General features: G+C 36.4%; 2 protein-coding genes across 2 annotated transcripts; both read right to left on the bottom strand.

Moving 5' to 3' along the window:
* Positions 1–9,399: 9,399 nt before the first annotated feature.
* On the bottom strand, positions 9,400–9,873 carry LOC141679310 (uncharacterized). The gene has a single exon (XM_074485812.1). The coding sequence runs from the start codon at positions 9,871–9,873 to the stop codon at positions 9,400–9,402; it is 474 nt and encodes a 157-aa protein (XP_074341913.1).
* Positions 9,874–14,503: 4,630 nt separating this feature from the next.
* On the bottom strand, positions 14,504–14,977 carry LOC141679309 (uncharacterized). The gene has a single exon (XM_074485811.1). It carries the CDS (start codon positions 14,975–14,977, stop codon positions 14,504–14,506), a length of 474 nt encoding a protein of 157 aa, XP_074341912.1.
* Positions 14,978–17,000: the final 2,023 nt, after the last annotated feature.

Below are 17,000 nucleotides of genomic sequence, written 5' to 3'. Positions count from 1 at the left end.
TCTGAGTGATCAGCTGATACGGGAATAAAAGAGTCGACCATCTCTGCTATCTGAAATCATATCGTAATATAAGAATCTCGTTCCATAACGCAAACTATACTAATACCTAATATACCGAAGCACTCAACCTCTCAACGTTCTCTCATCCTATGCCTTACTTCTAATCTTAACCCTCTACCCATTCCCGTTAACCTAGGCTTGTGTCAGTGACTTATAACCTGTAGCTCTGATACCAACCTGTGGCGCCCTCCAAACCCGGGTCAGAAGTTTGGGGTCCACACACACACCTTAATTATAACATGCTTATAACAATAATAAAGATAATAATAATTATATGCAGTGACCCTACTTATCCACCACCACGGACCGCGACAGGTTAAAGTATGCACACAAGCCAACACACTAATATATTACAAACCGTTCAAATCCCAACTATTTCAACTCACACTGAGTATCAAACATTATTACAAACTTTTACAAACATAAATTATCCCAAAAGAAGTCTACTAGTTCAGCTTTCTCAACCTGAACCCCTAGCTCTCGCGCTGGACTGGGGATCCTCTTTACCAACTGGTTCCTTTTTAACTGGAAAGAATATAAACAACATCGCACAAATGAGCTAACTAGCTCAGCAAGTCACAATAACAAAACTGAGAATAATGATCATCAGGTGAATATATTTATGATATCAAGTGAACAATGGATTATGATTTAGAATTGGATAATATACTTTTAATTTAAAAACCAAGGTTAGGCTGCTGATTAGTCACGCACTAACCCCGAGCAAGGTACACAGCATTGCTCTAACTACTGGATCCAAGGCACACATTGGCCTAACTTGACCATTATATGGTCTGACCACGAATCTGGTCCACAATTTTATAAAAACAATCCAATTCTAACATAATAACAGAATACGCAATAATAAACAATAACCAGAATCATTAACAACAATGACTGTTTAACAATGAAAGGGTTTCAATCTTTGTAAGGATCAATAAAGTAGTTTACAAGCTTGAATGCTGGGATCTGAAAGAATTGGATAACAAAAGAATCAATATTTCAGGGTTTCAAAGATTTGAGCTCTCAAAGCATAGGATACAATGGTTGAATGTATAAGTAATTCAGTTCAGTGTTTAGGATTTTGTTTGCATGTATTTATGGAATAGTATCGTATACTTGAGATTCGAGTTTGGGTTTACAATAGTCAATGGTTTAAAAAGAATATGGTTCATGGCTCAAGAACAATAACTGAAATCAGGGTTTCGGTTTCCGTGCTTCAAAGCACTTGTAATGTCAACAAGACTATCAAGAATTACAATATCTCGAGAAAGTTCAGAACACTTGCCTGGAATTAGCTTACTACTCTGTACTCACTTCCAATCACAATCGGCTTACTCCTCAACTATCTGTTTCCCTTTTCTACGCCTTGCCTCTTCTGCTCACATATCATAAGCATCTATCAATCATCAACTCACAAGATTCTATTCAACGCACACTTTTATCTACCCTTCGTTTTACCCAAATCCGATTAACGGATTGAAATCTACGCAATAACGAAGTATACACCGCATATATAGACCGATAGTCAAACCACATGTCACATATAACACATAATACATCACGTAATCAATGACATATCATTTATAAAGAAGTCTCGGTCATAAATGGGTGTTCTGGTATTTTAAAATAATTTTTAAAACATTTTTCGGAATTAAAACGGGTCGTTGGATCAATTTCGGGTTAATAAACAGGGTTCGGTTGGCCAATTCTGGCTCCGAAACAATTTTAGAATAATTATCGAGCCTTGAAAATAATTTAGAATAATATTTTAAAGCTCTAAACTATTTTTCAGAATTTTTTAAATCATTTTTAATAATTAAATCTAATTAAATAATTAATTAAAAATCAATTAATAATTAATTAAATCAATTAATCAATTAATTTTCGAATTAATTGACTAATTAATCAATTAAAAATTAACTGAAATTAATTAAATAATTAATTCAGATTTATTTGTGAATTAAAAATAATTTTCGGAATTAAAATAATAATTTTTAGAATTTTCAGAAATTAAAAACGAATTTTTATAATAAAAATAAATGGGAAATATGATTTTTAAACATTTTTAAAACAGGAATCCTATTTTTGCAAAGTCTGAAAACTACAGGGACCAAACTGCATCGTCCCCAAAACTTCAGGGACCAAACTGTAATTTTTACAGTCCAGTCGCCGGAAAACACAGGGGTGGCCGGAGAACACGATTCCGGTTTCCTCACCTTACCACAAGCTCCAGATCACATCTACACAACACCAGGAACACAACCATGTAATCAAAACAACCTAACAATCCCTGAGTTGGCCGGAATTTGGCCGTGAAATTTCCCAGTTTCCGGTGAACATCGGAAAACTTCAAAACACAACTCCCTTCTCTACAGACCTTGTTGGTTCATGAAACTTATACGACTGGATTGCAAATTTCACAGAGAACACAACCCACTATAATACAACATCAATCTATCACAGAATAAGAAACCCCCAAATTTCAATTAAGAACATTCATACGGGTTATAAACCCTAATTTTAAAATTCGAAAATCAAACTCAAATTTGAACATGTTATTGAACTCCAAATCAGACGTATGACATATGAAAATCATCAGGAAAACAAGTTCTACAACATACAATCATCAAATCATACAAACAATCATCCGAACAAAAATTCATATTTTTAATAAAATAAATTCGAAAATAATTAAATTTTTAGAAATTCAACCTTTGATTCTGCAGGTGTATGGGTTACAGATTCTGATAGAGCTTCTCAAGACCTTCAAATCTAGTACTCGAGCTTTTCAAACAAAGATCACTAACACCTTCAAAAGTTGGTTTGATTCTCAGAAAGGTTTATGAATATATGATTTTTCTCTGTAAAATTATATATTTATCTGTCTGCAAATGATTTTGATACAAAATAAAATACGGTAAAAGGCTATTTATAATTACGGAAAATTAGTATCCCGTTGGATCATTCCGGATATAAAATGGTACGTTTATTTATAAAAACTGATCCAAACGGTATCGGTTTTTGGGATAGTTATCCCAATCAGTACAATTTGTACTGCGGTCTTGGTCTCAGCACCCAGTTACACGTACTACGAAGTGATAATTGGGATAGTTTAATAAAAAGCTCCCGTTTATCGAAAATACGGGTTTTATTAATTTACCGAAATGAATATTGTATCGAAAATGTTGTGCCGGGACCCGCGCAGGACAAACCGTACGCCGGATCGAAAAAGTCGAAACATGGAAAATGCTCGGAATATTACAATTAGGTTAGGAAGGAGTTCTCGATAGAGTTTCGGGTTCCAAAAACGTAACAACGGTTGACGTCGGTTGGTTCCCGTTTTTATAAAATAGATTTTAATTACCCGGAAAAAGATTTTAAAAATTTTATATGATTCTTATAAATCTATAAATCAACACAAAAATAATTAGGAAGATATAACAATTATCTATATTTTATTTGGGACATATAAAAATAAAATACTCAATTAATATTATTTTTGAATATTCAAGTACATATATCACTTAACAATTAACTCACAGAATAGTTACTGAACACACATATTAATTATTTAATAGTAAAAATAATTACACGTTATATCCCGGATATTACAGATGAAGCATTTTATAATTCGACAGATGTTGAATTTTATGCTTCATTGGTAGTAGATTTTTCTGCATTATCCTTTGATATTGTTTCTTGATCACTTTCATCATCATTATCATCACTAACCATCTCCATATTGTCAAATTTGTGGCTCTCATGGTAATCTCCATCTTGAAGTCCTTCAATCTTTTTATCATCAAACACAACATGTATTGATTCCACAACAATGTTGGTTCTTAGATTGTAGACTCTATATTCTTTACCAACAGCATATCCAACAAAAATTCTTTCATCTGCTTTAGCATCAAACTTCCCATTTTGATCAATTTAATTTCTCAGAATATAGCATTTGCAGCCAAAGACATGAAGAAAATTTAGAGTTGGCTTCTTGTTCTTGAACAATTGATAGGGAGTCATGCATCTTTCTTGGTTAACCAGGGAAATATTCTGAGTGTAGCATGCAATATTTACAGCTTCAGCCCATAAATATGTTGGTAGTTTAGATTCTTCAAGCATTGTCCTGGCAGCTTCAATAAGTGATATGTTCTTCCTTTCCACTACTCCATTTTGTTGTGGAGTTCTTGCTATTGAAAACTCATGCAGAATCCCATTTTCCTCACAAAATGCTCTCATGACAGAATTCTTGAACTCAGTTCCATTGTCACTCCTGATTCTTCTAACTTTGAAATCAGGATGATTATTGACTTGCCTTATGTGATTGATGATGATTTCACTAGCCACATCTTTAGACTTTAGGAAATATGTCCAAGAGAACTTTGAGAAATCATCTACAATTACTAGGAAAAATCGTTTCCTTGAAATGGACAACACATTGACTGGTCCAACACATTAAAGTACCTTGCGATTCTCTGTTGATATGCAGCAAGCTTCAATTGAGAGTTTGTTCGGGTTTCATCTAACAAATCCAAGTGAAGTCTCTGGTTAATTTCTGCATTTTCCTCAACAAACAAGTCTCTCCAGAGGGATCCGGCTCCTACCTCCAAGGGAACCATGGCCTCATACCTATAAGTCAGCAGAAATGGGGTTTCTCTTGTAGTCGATCTGGGAGTTGTGTTGTAAGACCAGAGGACCATGGGCATCTCATATGGCCAGTCTCCTTCCTTTTCTTCCAACTTTGCCTTCAAAGTATGTTTTATGATTTTGTTTATAGCTTCTGTCTGACCATTACTTTGCGGGTGATAAACTGCGGCAAAATACTTTTTGATGTTCAAGTATTCATAAAGCTTCCTTAGCTCTTTACTATCAAACTGCTTCCCTTTGTCTGAGATGAGTTTGAAATTACTGAGTTGCCTTTATCACAAAGCTGGCTGATACTCAACAAGTTGTGTTTGAGACCATCCACTAAGGCAACCTCCTCAATGATGACATTGTCCTTTGAAATCAAGTCATATCCTATAGTATAACCTTTGTTGTCATCTCCAAAAGTAATACTTGGGCCAGCTCTCTCCTTAAACTCTGTGAGCAGGGTAGAATCACCAGTCATGTGTCTTGAACAACCACTGTCCAAGTATCAAAGATTCTTTCTATTTCCCTGCACACATCAAAATCAAATCAAGTTGATTTTGGTGCCCAAGTTTCCTTGGGTCCTGCCTTGTTAGCTTTCTTTTTCTGTTTCTTAGGCTTTATCTCATTTGACTTGGGATATCAGAATCATCCTTAGTCATTTGAGTTGGGCCTTTGAAACCATTCATTGTAACAGAATTATTATGCATATTATAATCAACAGGGAATGGCCTGTTATTAGTGAACATGTTATTCCAATAAGGCATGCTAAATTGCATTTGTGGCATACCAAATGCAGCATAATAAGGATTAGGTACAAATGGCATATTAGCAAACTGTGCATTCATATTCTGTGTAGATATAGCATTCATAGGCAAGGGAGGCATGGCATTCATATTGGGAAAGTGAGGTGGCACAGACATGGAAGTAGGCATGGCAGATTTGCAATTAACAGACAAATGATTTACACTACCACACTTGACACAGATTTTTCTAGGAGCATATTTATCAGGTGTGTAGTTATTGTGTTTGTTAATCCCTATTTTACCATTTCTATTGTTTTTCTTTTTAGCCTCTGTTTTTACCTCAACCTTTTCAAGTCTGTCACTTAACTGTTTGACAGTCATGTGACCAACATTAGCATTTTTCCCTTTCTTAACTTGACTCGATTCTCCTGAAACAAAGTTCTTGGAAACAGATCCATACTTTTCATTCAGCTTAACAAGTTTGGCTTTACTGATAGGCTTGCTTACAGTCGACGGATGAGGATTTGCATCAGTCGACGGATAACCCTTTTTGTTATTCGACGGATAACCCTTTTTGTTATCCGATGGATGACCCTCATCATCCGTCGAGTTTACATCTGTTAGCAGTCGATCCACCAAATTTGGTTCTAGTTTCTCCTTGTTCTTTTTCCAGGCTTCATCACAGAAGGACTCGATTCCTTGAACTCTAGTGATTTGAGCATGGACATCTCTAGATGTTTTTATGCCTTAATCACCTCCTGTTCACGCTCGAGCTGCTTCTTCAAAATTTCTTCTTTCTTCAAGGACTCAGTTAATTCCTCCTTGGCAATCTTACACTCAATTCTTAATTTTTCAAAATCAATGAACTGAGACTCTAGCACATTATTTCTCTCACTCAAAAACAAATTGTTTTCTTTGATTTTAGCATTTTCTTTAGTAAGAGACTTAAGTGTAACACGCAAATGATATAACTCTGTAGACATGTCATTTATAGCATCATTACACTCAGCTTTAGATAAATGTGCAAGGTTTGTAGTAATTACCTGATTACTTGAAGAGCTTGTTTCTGTTTCATCAGACTTGGCCATTAGGGCTAGATTGACATAGCTGACATCTTCATCTTCATCCAGACCATCAGCTGCTCAGTCATTCTCTTGTGTAATGAAAGCCCTTTCCTTCTGTTTGAGCAGTTCAAAGTATTTTTGCTTATAATCCACTGGCTCAAACTTTTTCTTGCTTGAATCTGGCTTTCTACACTCACTGGCAAAGTGCCCTGCCAAGCCACATTTGAAACATTTGAATTTTGATTTATCCACCATGTTTCTATTTGGCTTGGCTGCTCCAAAGTTCTTTTTGAACTTGAGCTTGGCAAACCTTCTGTAAATAAATGCTAAGTATTCATCAATGTCTTTCATGTCATCTTGGCTCATAGATTCTTCACTTTCTACTGCAAGCCCTTTTCCCTTGTTCTCACAGACCCTTGAAGTTGATTCAACAGCTTCCATCTTCATCTCCTTCTCCTTCTCTAACTCAGCAACTAGTGCAATGGACCCTCCTTTCTTCTTTCATCTCTCCATCCTCTCATCTTGCTCTTATTCAATCTCATATGTTTTCAGGATGCCATACAGTCTCTCCAAAGAAAACTCTTTATAATCTTGTGAGTTTCTTAATGAGACTGTCATTGGTTTCCATTCCTTTGGAAGAGATCTAAGGAATTTCATATTGGAGTCTTTTGTCTGATAGACCCTTCCATGCAACTTTAGAGCATTTAGCAGTTTTTAAAACCTATTAAATATGTCAGTGAGTGACTTACTTTCTTTATTATGAAAATGTTCATATTGCTGAATCAGTAGCTGCATCTTGTTTTCTCTAACTTGCTCAGTGCCATCACAGATGATCTGTATTGTATCCCAAACATCCTTGGAAGTTTTGCAGTTGATAATGTTGTCAAACATATCACCATCAACTCTATTGAACAGGATATTCATGGCCTTTTTATCCTTCCTGACTTGTTCAATGTCAGGATCAGACCATTCATGCCTTGGCTTGGGGACAGATGGCTCATTTCCAGTTGCAGCTCTCGTTGGTACATGAGGGCCTTTTTCTATGCAGTCCACATAGGCCTCATCTTGAGAAAGCAAATGAAGATGCATCTTTACCTTCCAATGATGGTAATTATCTTTATTCAGAAAAGGAATCTTGACTCCAACATCCTTCTTGTTCATCTTGATATGTTGTTTTGATCTTTAAACTCTTTGTTCTTCAAGAGCTTGCTCTGATACCAATTGTTAGTCCCTTAACAATATAACAAGAATTACAAAAGGGGGGTTGAATGGAATTCTTGAAACTTTTTCTAGAATAAAAATTGTTCTAACTCAATTATATATATGTGTGTGAATTGATTAGCAGAATGCGGAATAGTTACTTGAAATGAATCAAAACACAAGTAATTAAAAACAAGAGTCTTTAAAAACTTTCTGGTGGATTTGAATGATTCCGCCAGAGATATTTAATATATATCGAGAGAACTCTGTGTGCAAAAAGCTCACAGCTTCTTACAAAATGATAACAACTAAGAACGAGAGAAATGCTAAGAGTACAGCTTACAAATGTTTCTCTCTTGGTTGCTTAGTTTCTTAGTTACTATTCTATTTGCTGCTTCTTGGTTTATATATCACCAAGATTATAAAGTAATAAGACAGGATAATAAAATAAAAACTATCAAGTCTAATACAATGCTACTTTATTACTCTATTCCAGCATCTTTGAATATCTTCATAATAGCATGAAAATAGGCTACCATATTCGATTTGCATACACTCGACGCATGTGACTGTGTTGTCACTGTCAACAGATATTTGAATTCTTTATCCATTGAGTACATAATCATCCGTCGAGTTTATGATCATCCGTTGATGACTTTGTTGATCATCCGTCGACAGCTATATTGATCATCCGTCGATGGCTTTGTTAATCATCCGTCGGTAGCTATTTGGCACTTGACTTCATTTCAATTCTGCAGAATTACAAGACATCATCTATGTACAATTAATCAACCTATTCTGCATATCTAGTTAAAGTCAATCATGACTTATGTGCTACTATAGAATCTATACAAAGGTGTATGCAGAAATGTGTTACAGACTTATTGTTACATAAGCTAATCATTCGATGGATAATAAATCATCATCCTTCGGGACTATATTGAGTCATCCGTCGGGACTATAATCCTTATCCGTCGAGTGCTACAAAATTCACTAAGTAAAATCTACCAAGGTGTTTTGTTAATGAAATCATCAAGTTCACAACATATACACAACAGTACTTACCTTTTTTCAAGATTTAAAATTGTCCTTATATCATTAGGATTTATAGAATTCTTTTAACAGAGCATTTTGAAACGAGGGCGCGCCCTGTTTCTTTTTAACATGCAAGTGTCAAGTACTCATTTCTTATTAGTGATTCTTTTTGCAGTAATTTATTCAAGTACCAAACCAATGGCGCGCCTTAATCTGAAGGACTTTTCCTTAATTTATTCGACCAGTCGTACACTTTTATTTCTGCGTTATTAATCTGTTGTTTCATATATATTTTATATAGGCGCGCCCTTTTATAGACGCGTACCATGGTATCCTGATCATGGATTAGTAATTCCTCAATTGGGCGCGCCTTATCATAGAGAACGCCTCAAATTCTTTCCAAATGAAATTTTTACATGCCAAGCAGATAAAGCAATTTGAAGTAACTTCTTTCTTTTATTGATAATGTGCTCTAGTGTACAAATTACACTAGTCCCATGGCTATTATGTTCTGTGGGGAAATTATTTGAAAATTTTCTTCCTTCTGCTAGTTCCAAGGTTCGTAGTCATATGTACTACCCCCCTAGGCTAGGAGGAATTTATTTGCTACTAGTCTATTATATAGGATTTAATCATGGAAATGAGGGGGACAAAGCCACACCCTACTGATAATACTTTTGTAAATGCTCCGTATTCCATGCTCGAGGAATAGGTTTGCCATCCAGATCTTTCAAGCGATAGGTTCCCTTCCAGAGTATAGCTTTGACCTTGTACGGTCCCTCCCAATTAGCTCCAAGCACCCCGTGCTGAGCTATCTTGGTGTTAGACATAACCTTTCGTAACACAAGATCTCCAACCTTGAACGGCACGGATTTTACCTTTTTATTAAAGTACCTTGCGATTCTCTGTTGATATGCAGCAAGCTTCAATTGAGAGTTTGTTCGGGTTTCATCTAACAAATCCAAGTGAAGTCTCTGGTTAATTTCTGCATTTTCCTCAACAAACAAGTCTCTCCAGAGGGATCCGGCTCCTACCTCCAAGGGAACCATGGCCTCATACCTATAAGTCAGCAGAAATGGGGTTTCTCTTGTAGTCGATCTGGGAGTTGTGTTGTAAGACCAGAGGACCATGGGCATCTCATATGGCCAGTCTCCTTCCTTTTCTTCCAACTTTGCCTTCAAAGTATGTTTTATGATTTTGTTTATAGCTTCTGTCTGACCATTACTTTGCGGGTGATAAACTGCGGCAAAATACTTTTTGATGTTCAAGTATTCATAAAGCTTCCTTAGCTCTTTACTATCAAACTGCTTCCCTTTGTCTGAGATGAGTTTGAAATTACTGAGTTGCCTTTATCACAAAGCTGGCTGATACTCAACAAGTTGTGTTTGAGACCATCCACTAAGGCAACCTCCTCAATGATGACATTGTCCTTTGAAATCAAGTCATATCCTATAGTATAACCTTTGTTGTCATCTCCAAAAGTAATACTTGGGCCAGCTCTCTCCTTAAACTCTGTGAGCAGGGTAGAATCACCAGTCATGTGTCTTGAACAACCACTGTCCAAGTATCAAAGATTCTTTCTATTTCCCTGCACACATCAAAATCAAATCAAGTTGATTTTGGTGCCCAAGTTTCCTTGGGTCCTGCCTTGTTAGCTTTCTTTTTCTGTTTCTTAGGCTTTATCTCATTTGACTTGGGATATCAGAATCATCCTTAGTCATTTGAGTTGGGCCTTTGAAACCATTCATTGTAACAGAATTATTATGCATATTATAATCAACAGGGAATGGCCTGTTATTAGTGAACATGTTATTCCAATAAGGCATGCTAAATTGCATTTGTGGCATACCAAATGCAGCATAATAAGGATTAGGTGCAAATGGCATATTAGCAAACTGTGCATTCATATTCTGTGTAGATATAGCATTCATAGGCAAGGGAGGCATGGCATTCATATTGGGAAAGTGAGGTGGCACAGACATGGAAGTAGGCATGGCAGATTTGCAATTAACAGACAAATGATTTACACTACCACACTTGACACAGATTTTTCTAGGAGCATATTTATCAGGTGTGTAGTTATTGTGTTTGTTAATCCCTATTTTACCATTTCTATTGTTTTTCTTTTTAGCCTCTGTTTTTACCTCAACCTTTTCAAGTCTGTCACTTAACTGTTTGACAGTCATGTGACCAACATTGGCATTTTTCCCTTTCTTAACTTGACTCGATTCTCCTGAAACAAAGTTCTTGGAAACAGATCCATACTTTTCATTCAGCTTAACAAGTTTGGCTTTACTGATAGGCTTGCTTACAGTCGACGGATGAGGATTTGCATCAGTCGACGGATAACCCTTTTTGTTATTCGACGGATAACCCTTTTTGTTATCCGATGGATGACCCTCATCATCCGTCGAGTTTACATCTGTTAGCAGTCGATCCACCAAATTTGGTTCTAGTTTCTCCTTGTTCTTTTTCCAGGCTTCATCACAGAAGGACTCGATTCCTTGAACTCTAGTGATTTGAGCATGGACATCTCTAGATGTTTTTATGCCTTAATCACCTCCTGTTCACGCTCGAGCTGCTTCTTCAAAATTTCTTCTTTCTTCAAGGACTCAGTTAATTCCTCCTTGGCAATCTTACACTCAATTCTTAATTTTTCAAAATCAATGAACTGAGACTCTAGCACATTATTTCTCTCACTCAAAAACAAATTGTTTTCTTTGATTTTAGCATTTTCTTTAGTAAGAGACTTAAGTGTAACACGCAAATGATATAACTCTGTAGACATGTCATTTATAGCATCATTACACTCAGCTTTAGATAAATGTGCAAGGTTTGTAGTAATTACCTGATTACTTGAAGAGCTTGTTTCTGTTTCATCAGACTTGGCCATTAGGGCTAGATTGACATAGCTGACATCTTCATCTTCATCCAGACCATCAGCTGCTCAGTCATTCTCTTGTGTAATGAAAGCCCTTTCCTTCTGTTTGAGCAGTTCAAAGTATTTTTGCTTATAATCCACTGGCTCAAACTTTTTCTTGCTTGAATCTGGCTTTCTACACTCACTGGCAAAGTGCCCTGCCAAGCCACATTTGAAACATTTGAATTTTGATTTATCCACCATGTTTCTATTTGGCTTGGCTGCTCCAAAGTTCTTTTTGAACTTGAGCTTGGCAAACCTTCTGTAAATAAATGCTAAGTATTCATCAATGTCTTTCATGTCATCTTGGCTCATAGATTCTTCACTTTCTACTGCAAGCCCTTTTCCCTTGTTCTCACAGACCCTTGAAGTTGATTCAACAGCTTCCATCTTCATCTCCTTCTCCTTCTCTAACTCAGCAACTAGTGCAATGGACCCTCCTTTCTTCTTTCATCTCTCCATCCTCTCATCTTGCTCTATTTCAATCTCATATGTTTTCAGGATGCCATACAGTCTCTCCAAAGAAAACTCTTTATAATCTTGTGAGTTTCTTAATGAGACTGTCATTGGTTTCCATTCCTTTGGAAGAGATCTAAGGAATTTCATATTGGAGTCTTTTGTCTGATAGACCCTTCCATGCAACTTTAGAGCATTTAGCAGTTTTTAAAACCTATTAAATATGTCAGTGAGTGACTTACTTTCTTTATTATGAAAATGTTCATATTGCTGAATCAGTAGCTGCATCTTGTTTTCTCTAACTTGCTCAGTGCCATCACAGATGATCTGTATTGTATCCCAAACATCCTTGGAAGTTTTGCAGTTGATAATGTTGTCAAACATATCACCATCAACTCTATTGAACAGGATATTCATGGCCTTTTTATCCTTCCTGACTTGTTCAATGTCAGGATCAGACCATTCATGCCTTGGCTTGGGGACAGATGGCTCATTTCCAGTTGCAGCTCTCGTTGGTACATGAGGGCCTTTTTCTATGCAGTCCACATAGGCCTCATCTTGAGAAAGCAAATGAAGATGCATCTTTACCTTCCAATGATGGTAATTATCTTTATTCAGAAAAGGAATCTTGACTCCAACATCCTTCTTGTTCATCTTGATATGTTGTTTTGATCTTTAAACTCTTTGTTCTTCAAGAGCTTGCTCTGATACCAATTGTTAGTCCCTTAACAATATAACAAGAATTACAAAAGGGGGGTTGAATGGAATTCTTGAAACTTTTTCTAGAATAAAAATTGTTCTAACTCAATTATATATATGTGTGTGAATTGATTAGCAGAATGCGGAATAGTTACTTGAAATGAATCAAAACACAAGTAATTAAAAACAAGAGTCTTTAAAAACTTTCTGGTGGATTTGAATGATTCCGCCAGAGATATTTAATATATATTGAGAGAACTCTGTGTGCAAAAAGCTCACAGCTTCTTACAAAATGATAACAACTAAGAACGAGAGAAATGCTAAGAGTACAGCTTACAAATGTTTCTCTCTTGGTTGCTTAGTTTCTTAGTTACTATTCTATTTGCTGCTTCTTGGTTTATATATCACCAAGATTATAAAGTAATAAGACAGGATAATAAAATAAAAACTATCAAGTCTAATACAATGCTACTTTATTACTCTATTCCAGCATCTTTGAATATCTTCATAATAGCATGAAAATAGGCTACCATATTCGATTTGCATACACTCGACGCATGTGACTGTGTTGTCACTGTCAACAGATATTTGAATTCTTTATCCATTGAGTACATAATCATCCGTCGAGTTTATGATCATCCGTTGATGACTTTGTTGATCATCCGTCGACAGCTATATTGATCATCCGTCGATGGCTTTGTTAATCATCCGTCGGTAGCTATTTGGCACTTGACTTCATTTCAATTATGCAGAATTACAAGACATCATCTATGTACAATTAATCAACCTATTCTGCATATCTAGTTAAAGTCAATCATGACTTATGTGCTACTATAGAATCTATACAAAGGTGTATGCAGAAATGTGTTACAGACTTATTGTTACATAAGCTAATCATTCGATGGATAATAAATCATCATCCTTCGGGACTATATTGAGTCATCCGTCGGGACTATAATCCTTATCCGTCGAGTGCTACAAAATTCACTAAGTAAAATCTACCAAGGTGTTTTGTTAATGAAATCATCAAGTTCACAACATATACACAACAGTACTTACCTTTTTTCAAGATTTAAAATTGTCCTTATATCATTAGGATTTATAGAATTCTTTTAACAGAGCATTTTGAAATGAGGGCGCGCCCTGTTTCTTTTTAACATGCAAGTGTCAAGTACTCATTTCTTATTAGTGATTCTTTTTGCAGTAATTTATTCAAGTACCAAACCAATGGCGCGCCTTAATCTGAAGGACTTTTCCTTAATTTATTCGACCAGTCGTACACTTTTATTTCTGCGTTATTAATCTGTTGTTTCATATATATTTTATATAGGCGCGCCCTTTTATAGACGCGTACCATGGTATCCTGATCATGGATTAGTAATTCCTCAATTGGGCGCGCCTTATCATAGAGAACGCCTCAAATTCTTTCCAAATGAAATTTTTACATGCCAAGCAGATAAAGCAATTTGAAGTAACTTCTTTCTTTTATTGATAATGTGCTCTAGTGTACAAATTACACTAGTCCCATGGCTATTATGTTCTGTGGGGAAATTATTTGAAAATTTTCTTCCTTCTGCTAGTTCCAAGGTTCGTAGTCATATGTACTACCCCCCTAGGCTAGGAGGAATTTATTTGCTACTAGTCTATTATATAGGATTTAATCATGGAAATGAGGGGGACAAAGCCACACCCTACTGATAATACTTTTGTAAATGCTCCATATTCCATGCTCGAGGAATAGGTTTGCCATCCAGATCTTTCAAGCGATAGGTTCCCTTCCAGAGTATAGCTTTGACCTTGTACGGTCCCTCCCAATTAGCTCCAAGCACCCCGTGCTGAGCTATCTTGGTGTTAGACATAACCTTTCGTAACACAAGATCTCCAACCTTGAACGGCACGGATTTTACCTTTTTATTAAAGTACCTTGCGATTCTCTGTTGATATGCAGCAAGCTTCAATTGAGAGTTTGTTCGGGTTTCATCTAACAAATCCAAGTGAAGTCTCTGGTTAATTTCTGCATTTTCCTCAACAAACAAGTCTCTCCAGAGGGATCCGGCTCCTACCTCCAAGGGAACCATGGCCTCATACCTATAAGTCAGCAGAAATGGGGTTTCTCTTGTAGTCGATCTGGGAGTTGTGTTGTAAGACCAGAGGACCATGGGCATCTCATATGGCCAGTCTCCTTCCTTTTCTTCCAACTTTGCCTTCAAAGTATGTTTTATGATTTTGTTTATAGCTTCTGTCTGACCATTACTTTGCGGGTGATAAACTGCGGCAAAATACTTTTTGATGTTCAAGTATTCATAAAGCTTCCTTAGCTCTTTACTATCAAACTGCTTCCCTTTGTCTGAGATGAGTTTGAAATTACTGAGTTGCCTTTATCACAAAGCTGGCTGATACTCAACAAGTTGTGTTTGAGACCATCCACTAAGGCAACCTCCTCAATGATGACATTGTCCTTTGAAATCAAGTCATATCCTATAGTATAACCTTTGTTGTCATCTCCAAAAGTAATACTTGGGCCAGCTCTCTCCTTAAACTCTGTGAGCAGGGTAGAATCACCAGTCATGTGTCTTGAACAACCACTGTCCAAGTATCAAAGATTCTTTCTATTTCCCTGCACACATCAAAATCAAATCAAGTTGATTTTGGTGCCCAAGTTTCCTTGGGTCCTGCCTTGTTAGCTTTCTTTTTCTGTTTCTTAGGCTTTATCTCATTTGACTTGGGATATCAGAATCATCCTTAGTCATTTGAGTTGGGCCTTTGAAACCATTCATTGTAACAGAATTATTATGCATATTATAATCAACAGGGAATGGCCTGTTATTAGTGAACATGTTATTCCAATAAGGCATGCTAAATTGCATTTGTGGCATACCAAATGCAGCATAATAAGGATTAGGTGCAAATGGCATATTAGCAAACTGTGCATTCATATTCTGTGTAGATATAGCATTCATAGGCAAGGGAGGCATGGCATTCATATTGGGAAAGTGAGGTGGCACAGACATGGAAGTAGGCATGGCAGATTTGCAATTAACAGACAAATGATTTACACTACCACACTTGACACAGATTTTTCTAGGAGCATATTTATCAGGTGTGTAGTTATTGTGTTTGTTAATCCCTATTTTACCATTTCTATTGTTTTTCTTTTTAGCCTCTGTTTTTACCTCAACCTTTTCAAGTCTGTCACTTAACTGTTTGACAGTCATGTGACCAACATTAGCATTTTTCCCTTTCTTAACTTGACTCGATTCTCCTGAAACAAAGTTCTTGGAAACAGATCCATACTTTTCATTCAGCTTAACAAGTTTGGCTTTACTGATAGGCTTGCTTACAGTCGACGGATGAGGATTTGCATCAGTCGACGGATAACCCTTTTTGTTATTCGACGGATAACCCTTTTTGTTATCCGATGGATGACCCTCATCATCCGTCGAGTTTACATCTGTTAGCAGTCGATCCACCAAATTTGGTTCTAGTTTCTCCTTGTTCTTTTTCCAGGCTTCATCACAGAAGGACTCGATTCCTTGAACTCTAGTGATTTGAGCATGGACATCTCTAGATGTTTTTATGCCTTAATCACCTCCTGTTCACGCTCGAGCTGCTTCTTCAAAATTTCTTCTTTCTTCAAGGACTCAGTTAATTCCTCCTTGGCAATCTTACACTCAATTCTTAATTTTTCAAAATCAATGAACTGAGACTCTAGCACATTATTTCTCTCACTCAAAAACAAATTGTTTTCTTTGATTTTAGCATTTTCTTTAGTAAGAGACTTAAGTGTAACACGCAAATGATATAACTCTGTAGACATGTCATTTATAGCATCATTACACTCAGCTTTAGATAAATGTGCAAGGTTTGTAGTAATTACCTGATTACTTGAAGAGCTTGTTTCTGTTTCATCAGACTTGGCCATTAGGGCTAGATTGACATAGCTGACATCTTCATCTTCATCCAGACCATCAGCTGCTCAGTCATTCTCTTGTGTAATGAAAGCCCTTTCCTTCTGTTTGAGCAGTTCAAAGTATTTTTGCTTATAATCCACTGGCTCAAACTTTTTCTTGCTTGAATCTGGCTTTCTACACTCACTGGCAAAGTGCCCTGCCAAGCCACATTTGAAACATTTGAATTTTGATTTATCCACCATGTTTCTATTTGGCTTGGCTGCTCCAAAGTTCTTTT

This window comes from Apium graveolens, chromosome 8, assembly GCF_009905375.1.
Source record: "Apium graveolens cultivar Ventura chromosome 8, ASM990537v1, whole genome shotgun sequence".
In the NCBI taxonomy this organism is placed as follows: Eukaryota; Viridiplantae; Streptophyta; class Magnoliopsida; order Apiales; family Apiaceae; genus Apium; species Apium graveolens.
Note: the sequence above shows the minus strand (reverse complement) of the source record. Positions and strands in the feature narration are given on the sequence as shown.